Source organism: Falco cherrug, chromosome 12 (genome assembly GCF_023634085.1).
Source record: "Falco cherrug isolate bFalChe1 chromosome 12, bFalChe1.pri, whole genome shotgun sequence".
NCBI classification, from domain to species: Eukaryota; Metazoa; Chordata; class Aves; order Falconiformes; family Falconidae; genus Falco; species Falco cherrug.
In genome coordinates, this window is record NC_073708.1 from 18826502 (window position 1) to 18849187 (window position 22686).

The following is a 22686-nucleotide window of genomic DNA, read 5'->3' on the forward strand; positions in this document are numbered from 1 at the left end:
ATTTAACCTGTTTATTTCTTTTCTAAAACTGCTGTAGATTAAACAATGGTGCCAGTATATTTTGCCTTTCAAATATTCAGGTAGTTGAAGTTTTGAGTCCTCTAAAAATTGAGTGAAACATCAGCTGCAAGGTACAAATATGGTGCGTCTCTGATTTCATTCACCTTCTCCACTGGCAGTAAGAAAGCATAGATTTTCACTCAGATTATCGCCTCTGGTTGATTATCAAGTAACTTTCTCAACAGACAGAAAATGCCAATGAAACAGATGGCCAGATCTCATTACCAAAAAGAAGAAAATAGCATCTGCCTTTCAAATATGATACTTCCTGACATAATCCTGGATAGAGCAGCTACAGATCTTACGGTCACTCTTTTAGTACTGTGTTTATGAGGTAAGAAATAGTTTCTAAATTTTAAAGGTGGAACCACCACCTTGAATAATAAAAAAGGACCACACAACCCAAAGCCAGTATCACTGTGTGGTGTATGTGCAGCAGATTGCACAGCTGACAGCCGAGAGCTCCTCAGGTACCAAGGTCTAACCTGGGGCCGTTTCTAATCTACTCTTGCATTTTGGTAATTCAAACTAAAGTGCCATTAGAGGGCAAATGTAATACTAGTCATTAAGGGACACAGAAGTAAATAATTCAGTAATTCAACTGGTAGTAAATTGTAAGTAAACTGGCATCAGTTTATATTCTTTATTTGGCCGTTCACATAACCCAAATTACTAGAGTTTCTCCTTTTTATGAGGAAATATGTCTTCCAAAATTGATTTTGTTCCCTGAAGATGAAAATCCTTTTTAAACACCTCAATAATTTTAAAAAAATTTTGAAAGAGGGAGGTGATAAAAGCTAAAACTTTGTTTTCCCATGATGCAGTCAGTTTGCATCCACGTATTGCATAGTATTAAAAAACCAGACTGTTGGCCTAGAAGAAGACCTTGTTGAAACTAGAGTCAAATTCGGTGATGCTTTTAGAACTGTTTTTCCCAGTTTCTTTGTTGGTTAGTTTTATTCAGTTTTCACGGGGGTCTTCGAGACGGGGCTTTCTTTAAAACTTCGTGTTACTCTTACCTCTAAGTGCAGGATATTAACAGTTGCTCCATTTAGTTCATACCTGATACAGGTAGAGTAGTAAATAAATGTTCTACACAGAGGCTCTATTGGAAGTCCTTGGTTTCAAAAGCCTGTCTGCGGTTCAGCAACATACTATTTTTAATCTGATCATAAATAGAGTCATGTGAAAGCACTGGTCTGATACAAATTCAGCCAGAATTCTATGACTAGAGGAGTTTTTTATTCCAGAGCAGGTATCAATTGTCTATGACACCTCTTTTCTCACAGGTTAACTACCTTTTGTATTGCTGCAGATGCTCTGAAGCCCAAATTGCAGTCAGTGTAAACCTGTATCATGCTTTTGTCTTCATTTTTGTCCAGGCCTGTTCTGGGTCACATCTGTTAGAGGCATGCATCTTCAGATCCAGTATTAGTGATATGATACCAGACTCCAGATGGATTGATTTAAAAAATATTTATTGTACCATTATGTCTGGCTAGCAAAACAGATCTTAGGTTAATATTTATTCCTTAGAACTTCATTTTTATAATATTATGAATTGTAGAAGTATTTTTCTATCTGAGCTGGGTATGAAATAGAAGCTGATTGTCTGAGCATCCACTTTTCCTCCTTCTGTCCATCACCCTTGGCTGTTTTTTTATGTAGATAGTTGGCTTGAATCTTTAAGGATCCTCAAGTAGTTTTAGATCTGTTAAAATCAAACTTAAATGCTGGCTCATTTTGGCTGTACTCATTTTGAGTACTGTGCTGTAATGTATAAAGTCCTTCATGAAGTGTGAAGCTGATGAGCTCTTAAATGTTTAAATGGGAATCTTAATGAGCAGGCAGAGATTATGATATTGCTGAATGCTGGATCTGGGCTGAAGCAATTCAGCACAGATTCAGGACAAATTTTAATGAAAATTAATTGGAAATACCAAAAATGTTCATAGAAAAATGTTAATGTGGCAAGATATTTTAAATTTACTTATGTCATCTCATTAAAAGAACACTGAATAAAAATGTTTGAAAATGCTGAACTGTAAATTAAATGCCCTTGGATTGGAAAATTTTCGGTTATCACAGAAGAACACATTACTGTACAACCTGACAGGTAACTGCTTCCACAGGATGTTTGGAACCAGTTGAATATTCATTTCTCACTACTAAGCTTTTTAATGGATTAGTCCATACTTGGGTTTGCATTAAGTGTACAATGTGTTTTCAATTGTTCAACTACAGTCCTGTTTCTAAAACAGAGCATATGCCCTGGCAGGATATTTTCATCTTTCTCAGGCATGTGTTAGTTGTGAGATCTGGCCTCTGATTCATTTTCCACAAAAATGCTTCTGTCAAGAAGGTTTCTAAAATGCTGTTATTGTCACTAGAGAGTTTTACACAAATCCTTGTAAATGAAAGTTCATGACTTTTTTTAATAAGGTGGTAATATTTTCTGAACATGTCAGGGGTTTTTTGCTTTAATTTTCTGTTTCCTAATACATTCAATTTCAATTCTGGAATCCACCACTGCTCCCCAAAGGATTGAAGGGATGCTGGAAGACACTGACTCAACAAACCTGCCTTGACTGTGTTCATCCTCTTACATAAGGAGACAGAGTCGAAGGTTCGCTGCAGTCCTGGTAGCTGGTCTTTGTAACAATCCAATCCACATCTGGGATTTAAGAAGCCACAAGATCTTTTAGAAAATCCACAGGGAAAACATGACTTTATGGCTAATATATTGATGGAACAAGATGTTTTGTGCTCTGATTGCACTTTTTCTTCACTGTGTCCTACTAAATGATTTAAGGACCAAAATTATGTTCCTAAGTAAGCTTTTTCCTCTTTTGCCTCTGCATATACCTGCCCTAGCTTTATCTCAGTCTCTGATGCTTACCCTGTGTTTTGAATGGAGCAATGGAAGAGCATTTAGTTAACTTGTCATGGAATTCTTTCCCCTTCATTCCTCTGGAAGTCCCTATTGCATTTACCATTTCACTGGTTTCCATTCCTTTTGCCATCTTTACTATTGTTTTACTTTCCATATATATTTACTTTCCACTTCCACTTACGCACTTTCTTTTCCATCTTTTTGCTGATACAACAGCACATTCACAGTTACTGCTTCTTATTCATTCCTTCTCTCTCAGACAAGAGCAACTGAGTCAGAAAGACAATACTTTTGAATTGAAAAGCGGGCTTGATCAGGGGCTGGTCAAGTGAATGGTTCACTGCTGGTGCAAGGCACAGCTACCCGTCTTTCTAATCAGTGTCTTCAGTCCTGTAGACAGTGTGGCATTGGCCAGGAGATCAGGAGTGTCTCTGTGGAAGGAGAATAGGTCTGAGTTACATCTTGGCTCTGACTATGTCTTCTGTCCTTTCTGGAATAAGAGCATGAAAGTGATTAGTCATCAGGTTTTGAAACTGTGCCTCCACACCCCTTATCTTGATAAGCAAGAGTACAGGGTAATTCTTTGTCTCACAGATTTGTACCTGGTACTGAGACCCACTGTTGGCCATGACTGGTAGCGGTGGTAGCTCTCGTTCTCAGAGTTCATCACGAAAAGTCCCTCATTCCTGCCAGTGACGTCTGGGTATCACCTTAGTGTCAGTATCACCAGGATGAATCTTTGGCTGCTGCCAAGCCAAGAGACATCTCAGATCTGACATATAATACACAAGTTCTCACACATAATAGATCAATCCAGCAGCCATAGAGATGCCTGTTTATCTCTTTAGCCCCTTCCAGCGAGTAGTTTGTGCCAGTATTTTCAGCCTCAAAGGCAGCTGTATCAATGGCTCCTTGCATTATATTTAAACTATGAGATTTCCAGAATAGCTAGCAGTGCAAGAAAATAAGAAGCAATCATGAAATCTTAGTTACTTTGTACCTATTATGTTAAAATACTTGAGGCTGAATGGTATTGAAATTATACGGGTAAAAGCTACAAAAAAAGTTTGGTTTTTTTTTCAAAGGCAGAGATCTCAGACTGGAATGTTGTCTTTCTCCTATGAAATTATTTCGATGGAATGAATCACTTCTAGGCTCTTGAAAGGAATATGAGCAGTCTTCTAAGCTTAGAAGTAATGCTTTTTCTAAAAAAAAAAATCTTAATTCAGTGCCAGTGTAGTGCTATTTAAGCTAGTATTTTCCTATACATGTAGAGGTAGCAATGCCAATGTCTGAACTGACGTTTTATTTGCACTTCTCAAAGTGCAAATAATTTTTGCTTTTTAAAGTATTACAGACACAGTATAGTTGTGTATTATGTTACTACTAGGATCTTCCACATTTCTGCCATCTTTCATGAGCAGTCACACGATATGCTCTGGGCACCTATTGCTTTTTGTTAAAGCTCATAGTGTCATACTTTTTTCAGTTTGGACCTTATACTATAATTTTTTTTTCTTTTAGTTTCATAGTGAAGGGGGTATTGCAAGCACTGGGAATAAGCTTTTTAAACTACTCCCTCTCATGTTTCCCATCCCATATGGTGATACTTGTTCTATCCAGTAGAAATCTGTGGGGGAGCCTCAGGAAAGGTTTATTTCATTTTTGAAAGACTGAAAGGCTCTCATCCCCTGACTTCAAAGGCATTTGGACTCCAACTCTTAAAGGGAAAATTCTGAAAATACCTGATTCAATATAATTTCTGTTTTGACTGGATTTAACTTTGTTCCACTGAATTTATTTCCCTTGAAATCTGCAGTCAGACTGAAGCACTAGCAAAGCAATTATTACCTTTAATTGTATGTTTGTAAATCTTCTAGCACTGCAAGACTGAGCTCAGTGGCAGATCTTAGGTGATAGCACAGCAGGATGACAAATTAATGTAATTTCTTTTCTAGTAGTGCCCATTTACTGTTGGTGTGTCTAGATGCAGTGATTCTCCTGCACAGATTGTAAGCCAAGTTAGCTCGTGCGGTCCTCACTTCCTCACAGGACCAGTTACACAAATAGACCAGTGGTTCTCTGGGATGAAGAAATTTGTCATGCTCTGCTGTCAAATTGCTGGGAAGCTGCCAACCATGAACTAGTATAGACGTTGCACCAATAAAAGTCTGCTTGCCTTTTGTACAGGGATCAGCTGGCTTACCTGGAGAAACTGGGCCATCTGGAAGCCTTGGTGAAAAGGTAAAATAACATATCTGATGATTCAGCAGCAAAAATTAGCTTTGAAAACCATTGGGGTAATAAAATATTGGTGAGATATCATTTACTGAACACTGACAAAGCTAATATTCCTATAGCTCTTTCAGAGCACAGGGATATAATAATAAATGGTAATCCAAATGCTGTTGAGGTATACATCTGGTATCCTTGATTTTACTTGGCAATTAATTTAGAGCTGATAGATTTGATATCTTGTTCATATTGTGGCACTTAGTTTACTATCCACTGCTACTGAGTCACAGAAACTGGCCTAAATTATATTTGTTTTAAACAGTAGTTGCTGGTTTTGCACTGCTCCATAACAAAGACAAAAGTAGAAAGGTAAAATTTGGCTGTATGCATTAACTGAATAAAGACAACGCTGTTACGTTTTGTCTGCAGTGCAGTAACAGTTGTGTTTATGAAAGCAAAGTTTGACAGACTTGATGTGACTAGAACAGTACAAATAACTTAAGCATATTTGGCATGGTTTTATTTAGATGAAGTATTTTAAAACTGAAAAACAGGAAACTATTACTGGACTGCATGTCAGCTTAAATTATAATAAAAACACAATTGTTTGTCAGAATGATCCAGCACCACTTGTATTCCTTCCCTGCGGGCTAAATTATTTCACCTAGACTGGTGGCTGCTATCTAGATACTTTATTGAGAAGGTCTAAATAGTGTATTAGAACTTCCATGAAAATCTGATTATCATTTATATTATCCATTAAAGGAAATACATCAGTGGAAAGCACTGTTTGTTAAAATTTAGACAAGTCTCATACAGGTTTAATCAAAGTATCGTCTTAGAATTCAGTGTTCAAGAATTCTTGTTCTTTATAATTACACTTGGCCCAACAAAGATTACCTTGAGATACTGCTGCTAGGAGGGAAAAGGCAGTAAAAGATTAATTAATCTATTATCAGCAAATGGAAGCAAGCTTCTTCATGGTGCAATGATTTTTGTCATTGCTACGCTGTTTCTGTAGAGTTTATTGTCCTCTTTTTATGGATTAAATAGTAAAAAGCAAACATGCTATGTGGATTTAAATTACAAACGTACTTCCGGCATAATTATTTAAAAAAAATGTGCCTTTACAGTATGCAGCATAAAACAGGTGTTATCACTATGTTGTGTACTATCTGCAATAAAAGTGTAATCTTTGTATGGGGGTAATCTACAGCCAAGCCTGATGTTTGGGCTGGATCTTATATACAATTGAAGGTGAAAAAGTATCTAAGACACGAAAGAGACCCTTCCTACTTCCTCTGCTCCAATTGCTTCTGCAGCTGCTGAAGGGCTGGCCTTGCTTCTAGATCTGTGCTTTCCTAACACATACTGAGGAAATGGGGGAGAAAGGAACAAAATTTTCTTTTTTGCTTGTTTGCTTAAATTTTATGGATTAAAGAAAATAACTATAAATGTGATGCACCCAACAAAGAGAAAAAGGATCTGCTAGCTGCAGTTTGTGGAGACTGATGAAGTACCAAATCTCTTGGGTCTTCTAGGAAAAGGGAAGACAAAGAAGTTCAGTTTTACCATTTTTCAAAATATGAGTGGACTTGTAGGAGGGAGGAGTGCAAAGTGAAAAAATGGTTTCTGCACTGTTTTTGAAGGGCAGTTCCTGAACCAATGTTGTTATGCACTGCAAAAAGTGATTCCATTTGGCAACCAAATCTCTTGTAGACTATGGGCTGCAATTCTCACAAAAGACCTCTTGGATTGTTGTGGTGTTGTTACTGCAGGTCAGCTTTGTTGGCCAAATCGGCCTGAATCAGCAGCCATGGAACAAGTCAGGGAAAGAGCACTCACTGTTATTTTCCTTTTAATTTATTATTTTTTTTCAGGGAGAGCGAGGCAGTCCAGGACCAGTAGGTCCTCCTGGCGAGAAAGGTGTCATGGTAAGTTGCAAGTAATGTAGAATCTATAATTGTTACTTACAAAGGCACTGTACTTTCCAAAACATTAATAAATTCTCACCCTTCTAACTGTGCAAGCCTTATGGAAAAGAATAGTATTTATGGTGCGTTGTTCCTAGGAAGTTTCATTTAGCAGCTTTATCCCCTCTGTGGAAGTGTCATTGCAAAGTGAAGCAGCAGGGCAACTGCATTTTTGAAAAATGGCTCTAAGCAGCCTTACATTGAAGAATTAAGTGCAATTAATTGAAAGGAGACATAAATAAAGGAGGGAAAGTAAAATAACAATTTCCTTTGTAGACTGGGGTAACACAGGTTGTTCTAATAAATAGGCAGGTAACTAGTATCACCTCTAATTCTACTGCACAGCAGTACCCAAACAGCCCCTGGGTGCCACTCTTGTTGGGAGAACTGGTTTCCTGACACCACTTGTCCTAAATCAGGATGCAAAGTTTCATGCAGCATTGGACAGTCCAGAGGCTGCTGCTGTAATGTACTCACGTCATAGCAGTGAGAGCCTTTCCCAGTACTAAGTCATCAGAGCCCTCAGACAAGAACTGTTCTTCACATTTTTTCTTGGCTAGTTCTGCCCACACCAGGATGTATCCACTTGCTGTTTGCACTGTCACAGCCTTGACGTGAGAATTTTGAAATTCATTTAGAACTCGGTACCTCCCTGTCAGCTAGTGCCCATGTGTGGGAAAACGCCTGAAGCTGTTTTAATTATTATTCTGATATATCCAAGTATCTGTTTTCTGAACAAAATTTTGGGAATAAATTTTGCAAGATTAAAAAATTTATTAACTTAATTCCCATTTTTGAGGTCAGTACCTGGATATATTATTGTTGTTATGATAACAATTTTGATAAAACTGTTCTGTCTTTTCTATATTTATTTCAATTCTAGGGCTACCCAGGACCTTCAGGAGGCCCTGGACCTGTGGGGCCAGAAGGATTACCTGTAGGTATAGAGTGGTGCTTTAGTTGGACATAAAGTGTACCATTTTTGCTCTGCTGCAGCTAAAAATGGTTTCTAATTTGTACTGCAGTCTATAAGACTGTCATGAAAACTTAGCCATCCAGGCACAAAGCCTGTTTACCTGCCCTTTACCAGGATGGTCCAGGAGAGACAGGAAAACTACTTATATAATTTACTTATCCATTTAAAAATCACTCAGTTGAGACAAGTAGGGGAATAGAATTTTTTAAGGATGGTTTATAATTGCACAATAATTTTATTTTTAATTCACTGATGCCTAATATAATTTAAATAGATTCATTATGTGTTTAGCTTCATTTTTAATCAAAAATAAATTATATTCTAATTTTCCGTGTGTAATTGTATTACAATTTGGCTATTATGGGTCTTCAGACAAAAGTTGAATCTTCTATCAGAAACTACTTGGGTTTTATAACTTAATGTTGCTGAAATACTAATATCCTTTAGCAATTTTGGGATGTTGGACAGAAGTAATTTATCCAACAACGTCATCATGATTTCTTATTCAAAATAGAGTTGCATAGAGTATCTTATTTAGAGTTTTCTAGATAAATTGTACTAACACAATTAACTGAATTTGAGCCATGAGTGAAAGTGATTGGTTTGTATTGGTTGCATTGACTGTTGCTCAATATGCATAAGCCTTGTAATTTTTAGAAATCTGTGTATAGAAGGCAATGAATAATAAGTTCATTTGACATGTAGGGACCTCCAGGGACAAGAGGACCACCAGGGCCACAGGGACCTAAGGGAAGAAGAGTAAGTAATATTGCTGTTTCCTGTTACTTAGAGCAGAGAGTAGCGTGTTGCCAATATGAATCTGATGTGTAACCCATGTACAGTTGTTTCCTTTGAACTCTATTCTCTGGATTCAAGCCATTTGTACTGAAATCAGAGAGATACTTGTATTTCCATGTTAGAAATTATACGAATCTTCATTTCTTCTCACATTACAGTTAAATGGGGTTTTGCTGTTGATCTCAGCTGAGAGCAGGACCAGAAACAAAATGACCACTGGCCTTATTTTTTGTATACGCAAATATGCAAATGTTGGCATTTATAACCACCATTGGACTTGTCAGTGTTTTAAAGACTGTTTTCTTTACCTGCATGTCATGTATGTCTTTGGGAAGACAATCAAAATCACCCAAATGTAGTTCTGAGAGAGGAAGAAGGAAAATCAGAAGGAAGTATATGCTAGATTTTCAAACGTCCAATTAGATTGTAGTTTCCTTTTCATGCATTTTTATTAGGGAAGAGCATGCGTGAAAGTGAAATACATGCTGAAGTGTTAAGCTGAATCAGAATGCCAGTGGCATCAGATGAGGAGTACACATATGCAGTCATTTTCACTGTAAAATGCTGATGTTTGAGCTTCATCTAAAAAGGAAAATCCCTTGGGCCCTGTCGGTCCACCAGAGTTTCAGGTTGACTGGTGGCCTGTAGGATGCAGTGAGTTACAAGGCTAGCTCAAAGGTAATATAGTGCAAATAGTTGTTTCTGAGATCGGTACTCAACCGCTGCAGGTTGTACTTTTTAATTTCTCTGGACTAAGCATTCCCCTCTAATTCCTCCTCTGATCTTTTTCTCCTGGCAAGTTTATCTGCCAGCATCACCAGATCTGGAGTCAAAGCCAAGCTACTGACAAGGACGTGAGTCCTCCCATGTAGGCTCTCCTCCCTCCTAACACCATCTACTACTCGGTGATTGTTTTTATGGGGGAATGACTTTCATTTAGATTCTATTTTTAAGGTAGAAGACAGTTTTTATTTGTGTCACATCTGCTGCCAACTGAGACAGGAATCTTTGAGGGAGTCTGTCTCTATGATTTTGGCAGCACATCATGGAGTGCATTGCTTATAATTAAAGATCCCTCAAAATAAATCCCTAACATCCCAAGCTCTGTGGAAATCTTGGTCTGCAGGTGTGGTTTATGCCATTGCCTCTGTCCCATGACTGGGAATGCTTCATGGAATGGGGTCTCAGAGCAGATCCAGGTCTTCAGGCTCTGCAAACAAACTCCCACTGAAGCCACTGAGATTTTTGTCTGCTCTCAAGATCAAAATATCAGACTCAAAGTGGAATCTTGCATAAGGAAAATCTCTGGGGGGCCCTGAAAACCAGGTTTGTCACCACTGGGTTCAGAAAGAGAAGCGTCAGAACCCCAAGCTCTGTGTGGCAGGCCTCAGAAAAACGCGTACTATAGCCACATACAGAAGTTAAATAGAAGCATATGGAAATTCCCCTTTGTTATGTGCTGAAGAACGTATCCTGTCTTCACAGCTGGAATCTGCAGGAAGTTTTAGGAGCACTGACCCTCTGCTTCTGCACTGTCACAGAGTAGAATTCCTTCACCTCATAAATTCTGGACCTTTCAGCAACTGGTTTGCGTCCAAGATTACCCAGCAGCCTACTTCTGCCTGAGAGTATCCAGCCGCTCAGCCTTCAGTACCCCCAGGAGTTCTGGCCAGCTGAAGGCAGGCTGTATAGTAGTCTATGGAGTATCTTGCCATCAGGGGATTTGTGGGGAAATGCCAGTGAGCATAGTGCTAGCACAGAGACTGGTCCTACTTTTAGTTCATACCATAATCTCCGACAAATACAACTGCAGCTTTTAATTTGAAAGGAAGAGGTCCTGTATCATTAGGTTCATTTCATGGTGAGACCTAAGCAAAATTCTCAATAGCTGATAAGGTTCTTAGCAGTCAGTAAGAACCTTCAGGCTGATGTTTGGTGTTTTTTATGCTCAAAAGCATAATTTTTCTGCTCTTATTTTCCTGGAATGCAGCTCATGAAATTCAATTTTGAAAACGCAGATAATTGATGTAGTGGAGTGCTGTAAATTTGGGTTCAGGCAACAGCAGCTTAGTCTGCCACCACCAGTAGGGTTATCTCTGCTTCAGTTGTGTCTGTACTGGCATGAAGAACCTCAACTACACAAGGACATCAGCGTTCAGTTTCAATGAGCGATAACTTTCATACCTCTGACAGCAGGGAATATGGAACCTAGAAAAATGTGTGTGCTTCAGGATTATGTGAAACAAGTGGCCAGTGTGCTTTGTGATACATCAGCAGCTGAATGTCATTGTCTGTCTTAATTGTTCAAAGGACATAAGACTTAAATTGATGTCATTTTCTAATATTCTTCCATGTCAACCACCAAAACTGAGAGTTAGCTATATAGTGTGTTTATGTTATTTTCACTCTTCTTATATTTAGAAGGCAGGATGAGAAAGAACAAGAAGAGTTAACTGGTGCTTCTTGCCTTCTTAGATGAACTTTTTCTCTAGCTTATCAACCTAGAGTTTTCAATGTACTATGTTTCATTTTAGAAACAAAGCTGAATCCGTGCCAAAGAAAAAAGTAGTAGCAATCATTTGGCAGCCTTACGCCTCAGCTCTGTTGCAATCTAAATTAAATAACAGCAGGCAAATCAACATCTCATTCTGTACTAGCTTTAGTAGGAAATTACACAGATCCAATTAATCTGTGCCAATAATGAGTCAAACCATACTATTTATAGGAATGATATGGTGTGGTTGTTAGACTATTAAATTGCCTTTCACTTGGATTCCTGCAGTCTGTTCTGTGGCTAGCTAAAGGTGGGCTACAGGCAGGCATGGCCCAGAGCCAGAAGCTGATCATCATGTTGATTTCTGTTACTTTGTTTTCAGTTCAAAATTATATAGTAGAATGTTGGTGTTTTGAATGGTAGGCTTTTTCACTTGACTATCATTAGTGATCAAATCAGTTGTCATTCTCTTCCTAGTGACTGTGCTGTCCGTGTGAACTCCATTGGAGTCTAGCAGAAAGGTTTTGGTTTGTTATGTGCGTAACACAGACTGAGAATCCTGTGCAGCCTCCTGACAGGACCATTTCTCAAACTATGAGCTATGACCTCCTCTATGATTAAAAGGAAGTCACAAGTGTTCAAAGAATTTATCTGTTTAGTAATATTAATAATAGAAAACATAGAAAGAATTTTATTTATTACATAGATCTGTAAAATCAAAACTTGTCCTTTTTCTTCCTTGAATATTTCATCTTGAGATTCTGTCCCCTGATCAGCCCTGTGGAGGGTGCACAAAGACAAGTGACAGGTCATGTATCTAAAAAGCCTGAGAAACACTAAAACTATCCTGCAATTGCTCTGCTTAGCACTTTCAGTTTCGCCCTTCCTGCCTTGCCCTAGGTGATTCCTCTGCAGCTCTTCCATCAGCTTCTCTCCCCTTCTACCCCCCAGCATAATGACCTGTCCTCACTCCATCTCAAGAGTTTCCTCCTGTCCTTTCTACTCCCATTCTTTAAGACATTTCACCTGAAAGGAATATCAGATCATGGGATTTTAAGCCTGCTTAGTCTGCCTTGAATTTTCATCATGATCCATTTTGTGTGCGTTACAGATAGCAGTTACAGAAAAAGTGCAGAGCAGTAACTCGGCATTAATTTGGTCAAGATGTTTAGCTTTCTTTTAAATTATACTATATAATAATTTAATAATTGCACTTACACAGTTACATAATCTTAACATGAGGCCCAGCTTTCTTGTTCTTATAAAGGCCTCCATCACCCTTCAAAACACCACTGGTGTTTTGGTTCTCATCTCTGAGTGCATTGAAGTCACCAGCAGTTTTTCCCACAGACTTCAGTATCTTTTGGTTTGGGATCTCTCTCACTGAGAGCTGTGCAGCGACCCAGAGTGTTGTTTGCTGTAGCCTTTTTTTTCCTCTAGCTTAAAAAAATGCCTGTAAATACTCATTTCTGGCTTAGACCAAAACAAGGTGGCCAGGCTAACTCAAAGATAGCCTTAGAAAAGCTGTGTCCCAAGCTACCGAGATATCAAAAGTATTCAGACAGCTTTCCCTGCCTGTTCATTTTCCTTTTCCTATGGTTTCTGTGTTCTCTCATGTTGGCCAGAACCATCAATGCTGAAATGCTGACAGATAAGCTTCTTGTGGGATATTTCTGGCTCTGCCAGAGGTCATAATTCTGTATCACCTCACAGGAACAGCCTTTTCTTGAGAGATTTCTGTTTCAGGAGGAAAGCCTAAATTATTCTGGATACACATTGTTCTTGAGTTATCAGTCAGACATTTTCTCTGTAGCTCCAGAGAGAAGCAGGTGGGTGCTCACCATCTGTTCTGACAGAGGTTTTGATGTGCATCAGTAAATCCAAGTCAGAATGAACAGAATTCTGCTGTTTTGTCTCAAAAAAATACAGGTGGGACATGGAAGTCACAGACATTTTTGAGGAGAAAGTAATCTAAATAAAATCAGATGTGCTTCCAACAAAGTCATTTTACAAGCCCCTATTCTTGCCTGTTAGAACAGTATTAAAACTCTCTGGAAATCAGTCATGAGTTCATGCCCTGCACTATAGACCATGACCCAAGATGTAAGGTTCTCTACAACTCAGAAATGCACTCTGAAAATGCAGACTGTTTTCCTCGAGGCACTGCCATAGCAGTGTACTAGTTCCCTCTGATGCCAGCCCAGGCATCATGCCAGATGCCACCAGGAAAACTGTTGTGTCTCATCCTCCTCCCACTGTACATTGCTGTAAATAGCCTGACTCTGATACTTATCTAGCTCTTGGTTTAAAGTGGTTATTGGTTTTAGGTTGTTATTAACTGGTTTTAATCTTGTTTTCCATACCCAAACAGTCATGGAGTTTAGAATTATGGAAATAACCTCCTAAGTCAGCATGGATAAAATATTTTCCATTTTGCTTGTGATCAATTTGAAGGATTTTTCTTTTGCTTGTAAACTAATGGATTTAGATTTCCAATCTTAAGTAATCATTTCTGAATGTTTTGGCAATAAATCTTTGCTATATTGTAATACGGCAATATAACAGGTTATCTTTGTTCATCTGTTGGTTGTAAAAAGTCCATTTCAAGAGACGTTTTAGTCTTAACAATAGAGTGGTTTGCTATGCAAGATTATACATTGCTTTTAATCTTGCTTCAAATTGGTTTACTAATGGAAGAACTTTATCTGCCTGTTTTAGAGTCTTACTAGCAAGCTGGATTTTTGCATATGGAACTTATACTCAAAAGCAAGCACTCCGTATAACCAATGCTCACCTAAATTCTTCTAAATAGTTGTCTGTTGCATGAATACAAAGTGAATGGAAAAGAAAGCAGAAAATATCAGCCTGCAAGCTGGCTTCAACAGAGACCCTGAACACTTTGTTTACATATTTTTCAAAAACAATCTTTCTTCTTAAATTCATATTTCAGCAAACCAGAAACCTGTTTCATTCTTTGAAGCTTTATTTCACGCTTAACATATAATCAAAACTGGGTTTTGTGCTAACAAAGCATGTTTCCGCTGTCCCAAAGCTTATGTTGTATCTCTCTGAAGATAACCAAACATAATGCATAATTAATATTCCAAATCACTTGTTCGATATTCAGGGGCCAAGAGGTCTGGATGGTCCTCCAGGAGAACTGGGACCACAAGGCATTAAGGTGAGTGCTTGCATTGCTCAGTACTACACAAAACGTTGAGCTAGAAAATAACGGGGGGTGGGGGGTGGGGGGTGGGGGCAATGACAACACAACAAAAAACCCAGCATGTCAGAATGTCAGAAGCCATAAAATTCTGTTTAATCCGGGAGGAGATGTGTAAATTTCTGCCTTCTTCAGATAGTTCCTTATTATGGTGTAAGCCCATCTAAGCCTGAATCTGCACTTTCTGCAGTTACCCAGCATTTAACTGACAGCAACTGTATGCAGTTTATCTAGCCAATGCACATAGAATTCACACATTGTTGGTTATTTATCAGGGAGAAAGAGGTGATCCAGGAAAGAAAGGAGTTCCTGGGCTCATTGTAAGTATTGGAGGAGCCAATCCTTGTAGTAAGCCTCAACATGGTTACTACTAATTTCTGAATGGTGTTTGGAAATGATCTGAAGCCATCATTGTCTTTCAATATTTCTCTTTGACCAGGGTAAAGCTGGAAATCCAGGAGAAAGAGGAGATCAGGGTGCACTTGTGAGTATGAAATTCTGTAGTATTTCTAATAAAAAAAATATCCACAAAATATCATGCTTTGACAGTGCAGTTTGCATTTATTCATACAAAGAATTAGGGGCAGAAGTGAAAGTAAGCATGAATGTGGTCTAGTCTGCTACAAGATCAGTGTTTTCCAGGGTGATGATCCACAGAATACAATATGAGAGCAAACTGCAGCAGAAGAGATGGCCATTGTAGTTAGTAATGGGATCCTAGAAGTTGCTTTGCGGTTTTTTGTTGTTTTATTGTAGTTTTAAGGGAGAAAGTCATTGTGGCATAGAAAAATAATTCTTTGATAGATTTTAGAGTAGATGTGTATTATCAATGTTGAGATAAACATAGAAGAACCTGTAAAGTGTGTATCACATGGATAGGAGGAAATTCCTCGGTTTAGGGTAGAATTCAACAGAAATATAACATGTTCTTTTGGAGGCTTTTTTTTACAAAGGTTTCAAGTCAGTCCAAATTGTGTTGGATTTTCATTATGGAAGGAAGCAGAAGAGCAGAAAAAAAGCAGTAATGATGGTGATTTTGTGCTGAAATTGAGGCTCAGAATGTTGGTTGTCACTGTACTTGTCTTGCCTCTTCTGCTCAGATTTAGGAGCTTGTTGCCTCTCACCTTTGACACAATGGGTTTTCATTTCCTCTTCATTTGCTGGGACTTTGATGTATTCATATATACAGAAATGAATGAAGCAAAACCTCATTAGGTTGAAATGATGGGGATTAGTAAATTTATTGCAAAGTACAAGATACTGCTCTATTACTCCTACAGCTACAGTTTCTAGAAAAGAGTATGAGACAGATATGCTGTGAGCCAGGTTGAGCAGAAGGAGGAGTGGGCTGTGAACCTTACTGATCCTCTCAGATACAGTTTGTAGGTCAGGACATCTGTAACATTGCGTTCAGGTCCAGTTTGTGTGCACAGGCAGCACACGGGTCTGAGGAGGATGAAGAGGACCTAGTAAATGGTGGGTCAGCTAAGACCCATCCCTATATAATAGAAACCAAGGAAGGATTTATTCAGGACACCCTCACCTGCCACAGGAGCTGGTGATGTTGCAATGTCTGTCAACCAGAAGAAAAGGCTGCACATATTTCATGGGTGTTTCTGAGTAAGTTATTGAGTGAGCAGAAATAAGAGAGGAAGTGGCTTTTCACAGAATATGAAACAGCTTGTTTCCAATGATTTTTTATTTTAATCTTCCAGGGTTTGCTTGGACCTCCTGGAACCACAGGAGACAGGGGACCAATGGGAGAGCCAGTAAGTCAATCCTTATGCCAGCTTAATTTTTTTTTCCACGTATTATACTGAATTCCCTGGTAACTCAAGCTCTGTTTTACCAAGATTCAGTGTTGCCAGCTGTGGTTAGGTAGGAATTGTGGGGTAAAGGTTCTAAAGCTTCAGGGCTAGAGTCTACTTCCTTGCTCAGCATAACTTGTTCATAAGGAGACCTGTTAAATCATGTTGGGAAGCACTGTAGTAAGGGTTGCGCAACATAAGAGACCATGACAGAATCTGGACCACAATTTTTTGTGGCATTGTGCTGCATTGAGGTAGACATCTACATTATGGATTATGTAAATGTATGTGCTAATACAGATATTAGTGGTATTTTTTTCAGGCAGATTTTAGGGTAGTTATTCAGGAACTCAGGGACCACATCTATTTGGCAGGTTAAAATTTGAACAAAAAAGAGGCTGTTATAGTAAACCTCAGACATTCCTCTGCTGGATGGATTCTTTTGATTGTTATTATTTCAAAGCCACGCTCACTTTTGTGTAGCTAATATTGTAACAAAAGATTACGGAGAATCTGCAGCAAATATATGGAAAGTGCTGCAAGATGTAGCCATGACAAGAATAGTATTGCATCACCATCTCTGGAGGTAAATCAGGTTATATAAATACAGTGAAAGAGTGTGTGCTGTCCCAGGGGCCCTTGGGACAAGGCTGCCATTTTATAGTGCAAAAATCTAAAGTCTCAGGGGAAAGATACATTACCAATCCAGCAGACTTAGCTTCATGTTAATATTATGAAGAAATACTTGCCTCATGAATCAAATTTATATGCTGTGCCTTATATGCTGTGCCTAGCGGAATGCCGTGGAGTTGCTGCAAATGAAAACCAATGAACTTAGTTTAGGACCAAGTGACTTCTCAAATGGAAATTAACTGCAGTTTCAGTTGTTCACACTTAAATGAAGCTAGGGTAAAATATATGCATCTGCTGAAATCTTCTCAGTAATAGGCAGTTTATATTGTTGTTACAAGAGAAGGGAAGAATATACTTGCATTATCACTGCCAAGTTATCAGGAGGAGCAAAACCATATGCAGTTTGTGAGAGGAAGTAAACCAAAAAAAGAGTAAACATTTGCTTAAAGGCTTCTATCCTAAATATAGGTAGCAGTATCTTTCTTTTACGTGAAAATAATAAATCAACAAAATATTTTGAAATTAGAATGTACTTAAACACAGATGAGTCCCAAAGGGGTAAATGGATATGAACTTTCTGAAAGTTCAAAGATTGCATACATCCAGAGGGTTGATTTGTCTTGACATACATTCATAGTGGCTACGGAATCAGCTGTAAACTGTTACAGGCAACCTCTACCCCTCAGCTCACAAACCCCGCTCCGTGAGTGGGATGGACAATCTAACACGCACAGAGAATTTGAGCATGCTGCTTTAGAAACAATCCCATTGTGTTACTGCAATACATTTATGTATATGGTAGGGCTTATAAGAAAATGCTTGTAGTATACTTAGTAATATTACCAAAAAGGCTCCAGCCTTTAGTCCATTACACCTCAGTGACTGTCCTGTATTAACATTGCTAAATCCACGGTGAAGCACACAGTAGTTGTTTTCAGTTAATTCCATACCAGACTGTAGGCTTTTCCACAAAGAAAACCAGACAGTCTAACAAACCTTAATTAAACAAAGTCTCAGTTAATCAAGAGGAGAGCTTAGCTCAGATAATAATTTACTTTTGGTCTAAGATAAAAGACATCTGTGCTGTTATTTGAAATCTGTTATTTCAGTGCGTCAAGACTGGCAATGGGGTCTTACGCCATCATGGTACTTATAAACAGCATTGGATTCAGGAGGAAAGACAATGAAATATACTTCTTTATGCCAGTTGAAGAGTTCTGAAGAGACAAAGTCAAGACTATAGAATGTAATTTAATGTTAATTGAATGATGCATCCAACATTTTTTTTTAATGCCAGGGTTCAAGAGGACAACCAGGGGATGCTGGCCCTGTTGGAGAAATGGGTTTTGAGGTGAGCTGTTAATCATTTATGTAGTAATTACAAACACTCAAGCAACTGAGTAAGCCTGGAAATGTGTTTGGAAAGTACAATTTTTTATTACCTGCAGCTGACTTAAATACCATGAGCTGCTGAGAAACTCTTACTTAAAGCTGTTACAAGAAAAAAAGTCTAAAATGAGTAGCTTTTTCTGTTGTGAGTGCTGTCTTTGGGCATCTGCATCTAGAAGGTGAATGTTGAGCAACTGAATTTTTTTGTTTGTTTGTTTAGAAGCAGTGTTCTTGCAGTTAGATAGTAGGACGGCATTAATCATACATCCTTGCAAATGGTAGTTGAAGAAAAGCAGCTGCAGGCAGTCTTCTTGCTAACTTGCTTCTATTTTTTGCTTTGTTTTTAATATTTCTTTGAAAGAAATATGATAGAATGTATTAGCCACATCTGTAGTGAAGTAGATGAGGGATGAGCTCTCTTAGAACAGAAGGGATTTGGCTTATTCAAAGGAACATGCTTCCTCAGTCACCCAAAATCCAGTCTTCTGACTGACTATTAAAAAAGGGTTTAAATGTAAACTTTACAAGAAGCGATCTGATACCATTAACTCTCTAAGGGCTGAAGACGCCAAAAAGGGCTTTGTTCTCCAAAGGCTCTATCTACTTGGCTCCAAGCCTAAACAGTGATGAAGTTGTCAGTCAGATTTACAAAAGATAGATGGTTGCTCAGCCTGCTAGTAATTTATGATGAAAGGTACAGGCTTAGTGGTACTGCTGAGTCTTCAATACATTCCTGACCCACAGTGCAATTTCTGAACTTCTCCTGTACCCTCCTTTCTTTTCTTCTGTTGGGCTCTAGTAAGAACAAAGAACTGTGTTGTATTAATTTGATTTTTCAGACGTGTGTCTTTCCCTGTGTCTCATGCCGGTTTTCTGCATCATTTTTTTTTTGATGCTGTATTATTTGGTGGTTGTAAAATTATTACTGGTGACTGTGTCTAACAGTAGGTCTTGTACCGTGCAGGGACCTCCTGGCCCTGAAGGAGAACCTGGTCTGCAGGGAGAGCCAGGCACAAAGGTAAATGTTAAAATTATTCTCTCTTGTGCTGTTTAAATTTTCAAATTTCCATAGAGGCAAATCAGAGTGATCTGATTCATTAGTCAAGTAGGTAGTGATACAGGAAATGAGACATTAAGAAATACTGTTATTGTCATGGTGACCACGTTATCTGTAAAGCCCGTCATTGTTAGGAATATTGTCCCTTAAAATCCAGGTATTTCTTTTTCTTGTGATATTCCAGGGAGACATTGGACCTGCTGGGAAGGCTGGAGAACCAGGTGACCAAGGTTTAAGGGTAAGCTATGGATCCAAAACTTCTTCCAAAAAGGAAAGTATGTTACAAATGTGTCAGAAATGCAGGCTTAGAAATCGTAATATATCAGAATTCAATAAGAAGCTATTTTCTGATACCTTAAAAAAACAATTTAATATTGTATCAAGTTAAAAAGAGTATTGATTATAACGTTGACATATTTGTAAGCGTCTCATGTGACAGACATGTGAATGAGTGGTTTGACCATGAAGGTAAATCCACAGTGTCCCCCAGCTGTTAAGATGACAGCACACAGTAATGCTGTGTATGGGTACACAGTCCAGGTGAGGTAAGGGGAGCATTATAGGCTCAGCAGAGCATGGTATCTCTCTGTACCACCATCTAAAGCAGCTGATTTGTTTCTGGTGTGGTGGATGGTTCATTTGGGCACTTGATTTTACTAAGTGTTTGTGCCACAGCTTATTCTTCCTGTGCATCTTACTCCCTTCATCTGACCCAAATAATTGCCTGTGTCTGAAAGCTGAAAAAACCTTTTAAAGTGCTAGAAACAGATTTTATCCAGGACACTTTTAAAAGAGCACAAACTATATCCTCTCAGACTTAAGTCTTACCATAGAATTCTCTTGTTCCATTAATTCCTTGCTGTCATCTTTTCCTCCTGCCCAAAATCTCCAGTGAGGTGCATTTCACAATTCTGCCTGTCCTTGAAGAGTAATTCCTGGTACTGGTCCACAGTGGGTGCTCTTGGTTTAACCATAGCACTATATCTGAAATACTGTGTTATTAGTATAGGGCAGCTCATACTTGCTCTTTTACTTTCTTCATGAAAAGTTGCAAGTTGCTGGTGTCTACCTGAGAAAGGCAAAGATTCTAAAATGCCATGGTGCCCCTGCTCTTGGTAAATGATGAGTTTTTTGTGGCCCTAAACTGAGTCACTGAACATAGCAATGTAGTAGTTATCCACATAAACATGGAAATTTCCAGACAGAATAGGTATATTTTTGTGGTTACTGTAATTACATGTTGTATATTCCAAAACCAAACAATCTCAGTGCCACTATCCAAATCTCTAGTGTTATGTGGACATAGCATTGCCTCATTTTTCTAATAATGATCATCTTTTATGTTTTCCTGTGTTTGAGATTCACAGGGCTCTGACCCTGTCACTGTAAATCGGTGAAAATGAAGATAGATAAACTATAACAGCAACATAAATGTTGTCCAAAAGATAAGCGTGTGTAAAACTAGTCTTGAGTTCTTCCAAGGCAATACTTGTATGTCAAGAAGTTTAGGCAATAACTGTTTCCAACTGTTCCTTTCTATAAGGGTGAACCAGGACCTCCAGGAGAAGACGGTGTTCAAGGAAAAGATGGCCCAAAGGTATGTTCAGGTTTTGTAGCAGATGTATAGCAGTCATATTAGCTTAAGGCCCCAAATCTCTTTTTCTTCTGTTTCACCAGGTCAAAAGAACCCAGTTGAGTGCACTTAATTTTAACACAGGAGACCATGTATGCTATAGTTTCCCTGTGCCTTTTAGGAACATATCTAGCCTGCAAGGTATGAATGGCTTGACAGAGAAATGCAAGCTGGAGAACTAAGTACAGCTTATTTCCATGGTGACATGCTGGAGAGAGTGAGCCCAAGGCTGCTCCACTCCCTGCATTGGGATTAACACTTGCCAGGGACTGCAGCAGGTGCCAGGACAAGGGCTATCACAGAGAACATCTTCAGGTAGCTGGTGATGAATGAGGCAAAATCTGTCCATAGGAGTGTATGGATGAGATAGAAGGGGCTTTACCCTACTTGGAGCCTGATCTGAATTAGACCGGTAAGATTCCCATCAGGTTTAGTCTACTTTTTGTCAAGCTTGAAGATTCAGAATTTACTTTTCTCAGGAATAATTAATTCTGCAGCAGCAGCTTGACTAAGCTTTTTGGGTTTCCCCCCCCCCCCCCCACTTTATTTTAGGGAGACCCTGGAGACCAGGGACTTCTTGGAGAAGGTGGTGAAAAAGGAGAGATAGGGTTACCGGGAATTTCTGGACCCCCTGGTGAACCTGGCATAATGGGCATTCCTGTAAGTGTTTTTAGGTTTAAGTGGACCTTTTGTTCATTTGTTTTTTGTAATAAATCTTCTTTTATTTTGCTTGCTTCTTTATATTTTTTATTTTTTGATTTTCTATTGCAATTAGAGATGACCATCTTTAAATTAGCTTGCCTCTCTTTTCTATGTGGTTCAGCTTTTAGGGGTTGGTAGAGAGAGGAGACAAATGGTTTTCCTATCGTAAATCTGGAACCTCTTAGCAGATAGTAATTCCTCACCACGTGTCATCTAGACACTTACACCACACAACTTGGAGCCTCTCAGTTCAGATCTGTCCTCTCCAGACAACCTTCTGTCATTAGTCTCTATCCTTACCTTCATTTGGAGACTATGAGTAATCTCAAGGTATTAGATCATTCTTCAGATTTTAAAAACATCTAAAGAAATTGGCAAGATGCATATACTACCATAAATTGTGCTGTAAGATCTTCATTGTTTGGTATCACTTTCCCTACTCATGGCTTTGTTTACTGTCCCAGGGCTATCTAGTTTTTACTTTAAATGAAGAGTTCCTTGGGGCAAAAAAATGCCATTTTGAGCAGCTTGTAAATGATGAAGCATTAAACCTTAGAGCACACAAGATTTGGCTCCAGTTTAAGCTTTTATGCTAATGTTCTTACCACATATATGCTTAGTTGTCATTCCTTTTAATAAACCTTAACAACAAAAGGAAGGTCAAAAAATAACATTTCTAGAAAAAGTGATATCCTGAACATAGAAGTTTCTTTAGTTAAAAAATTATTGCAGCACAGATGTCAACAGCACAGGATTTCTTGAAGTGTGGGTGCGGATTATAGTGCCTTCTCTGGTGAGGAATACAAGGCAGG

The 22686-nt window shown here is 38.6% G+C and overlaps 1 protein-coding gene across 2 annotated transcripts in view; it reads left to right on the forward strand.

The window, feature by feature from the left end:
• The window catches only part of COL24A1 (collagen type XXIV alpha 1 chain), a 147578-nt gene that overhangs the window by 90502 nt on the left and 34390 nt on the right, over window positions 1-22686 (forward strand). For both annotated transcript variants that reach the window (XM_055725022.1, XM_055725023.1), the window contains exons 25-37: window positions 5144-5197; window positions 7069-7122; window positions 8045-8098; window positions 8843-8896; window positions 14557-14610; window positions 14928-14972; window positions 15092-15136; window positions 16368-16421; window positions 18391-18444; window positions 19447-19500; window positions 19724-19777; window positions 21083-21136; window positions 21725-21832. In XM_055725022.1, coding sequence (XP_055580997.1) covers window positions 5144-5197; window positions 7069-7122; window positions 8045-8098; window positions 8843-8896; window positions 14557-14610; window positions 14928-14972; window positions 15092-15136; window positions 16368-16421; window positions 18391-18444; window positions 19447-19500; window positions 19724-19777; window positions 21083-21136; window positions 21725-21832 — 738 coding nt within the window. The remainder of the gene's footprint in view (window positions 1-5143; window positions 5198-7068; window positions 7123-8044; window positions 8099-8842; window positions 8897-14556; window positions 14611-14927; window positions 14973-15091; window positions 15137-16367; window positions 16422-18390; window positions 18445-19446; window positions 19501-19723; window positions 19778-21082; window positions 21137-21724; window positions 21833-22686) is intronic.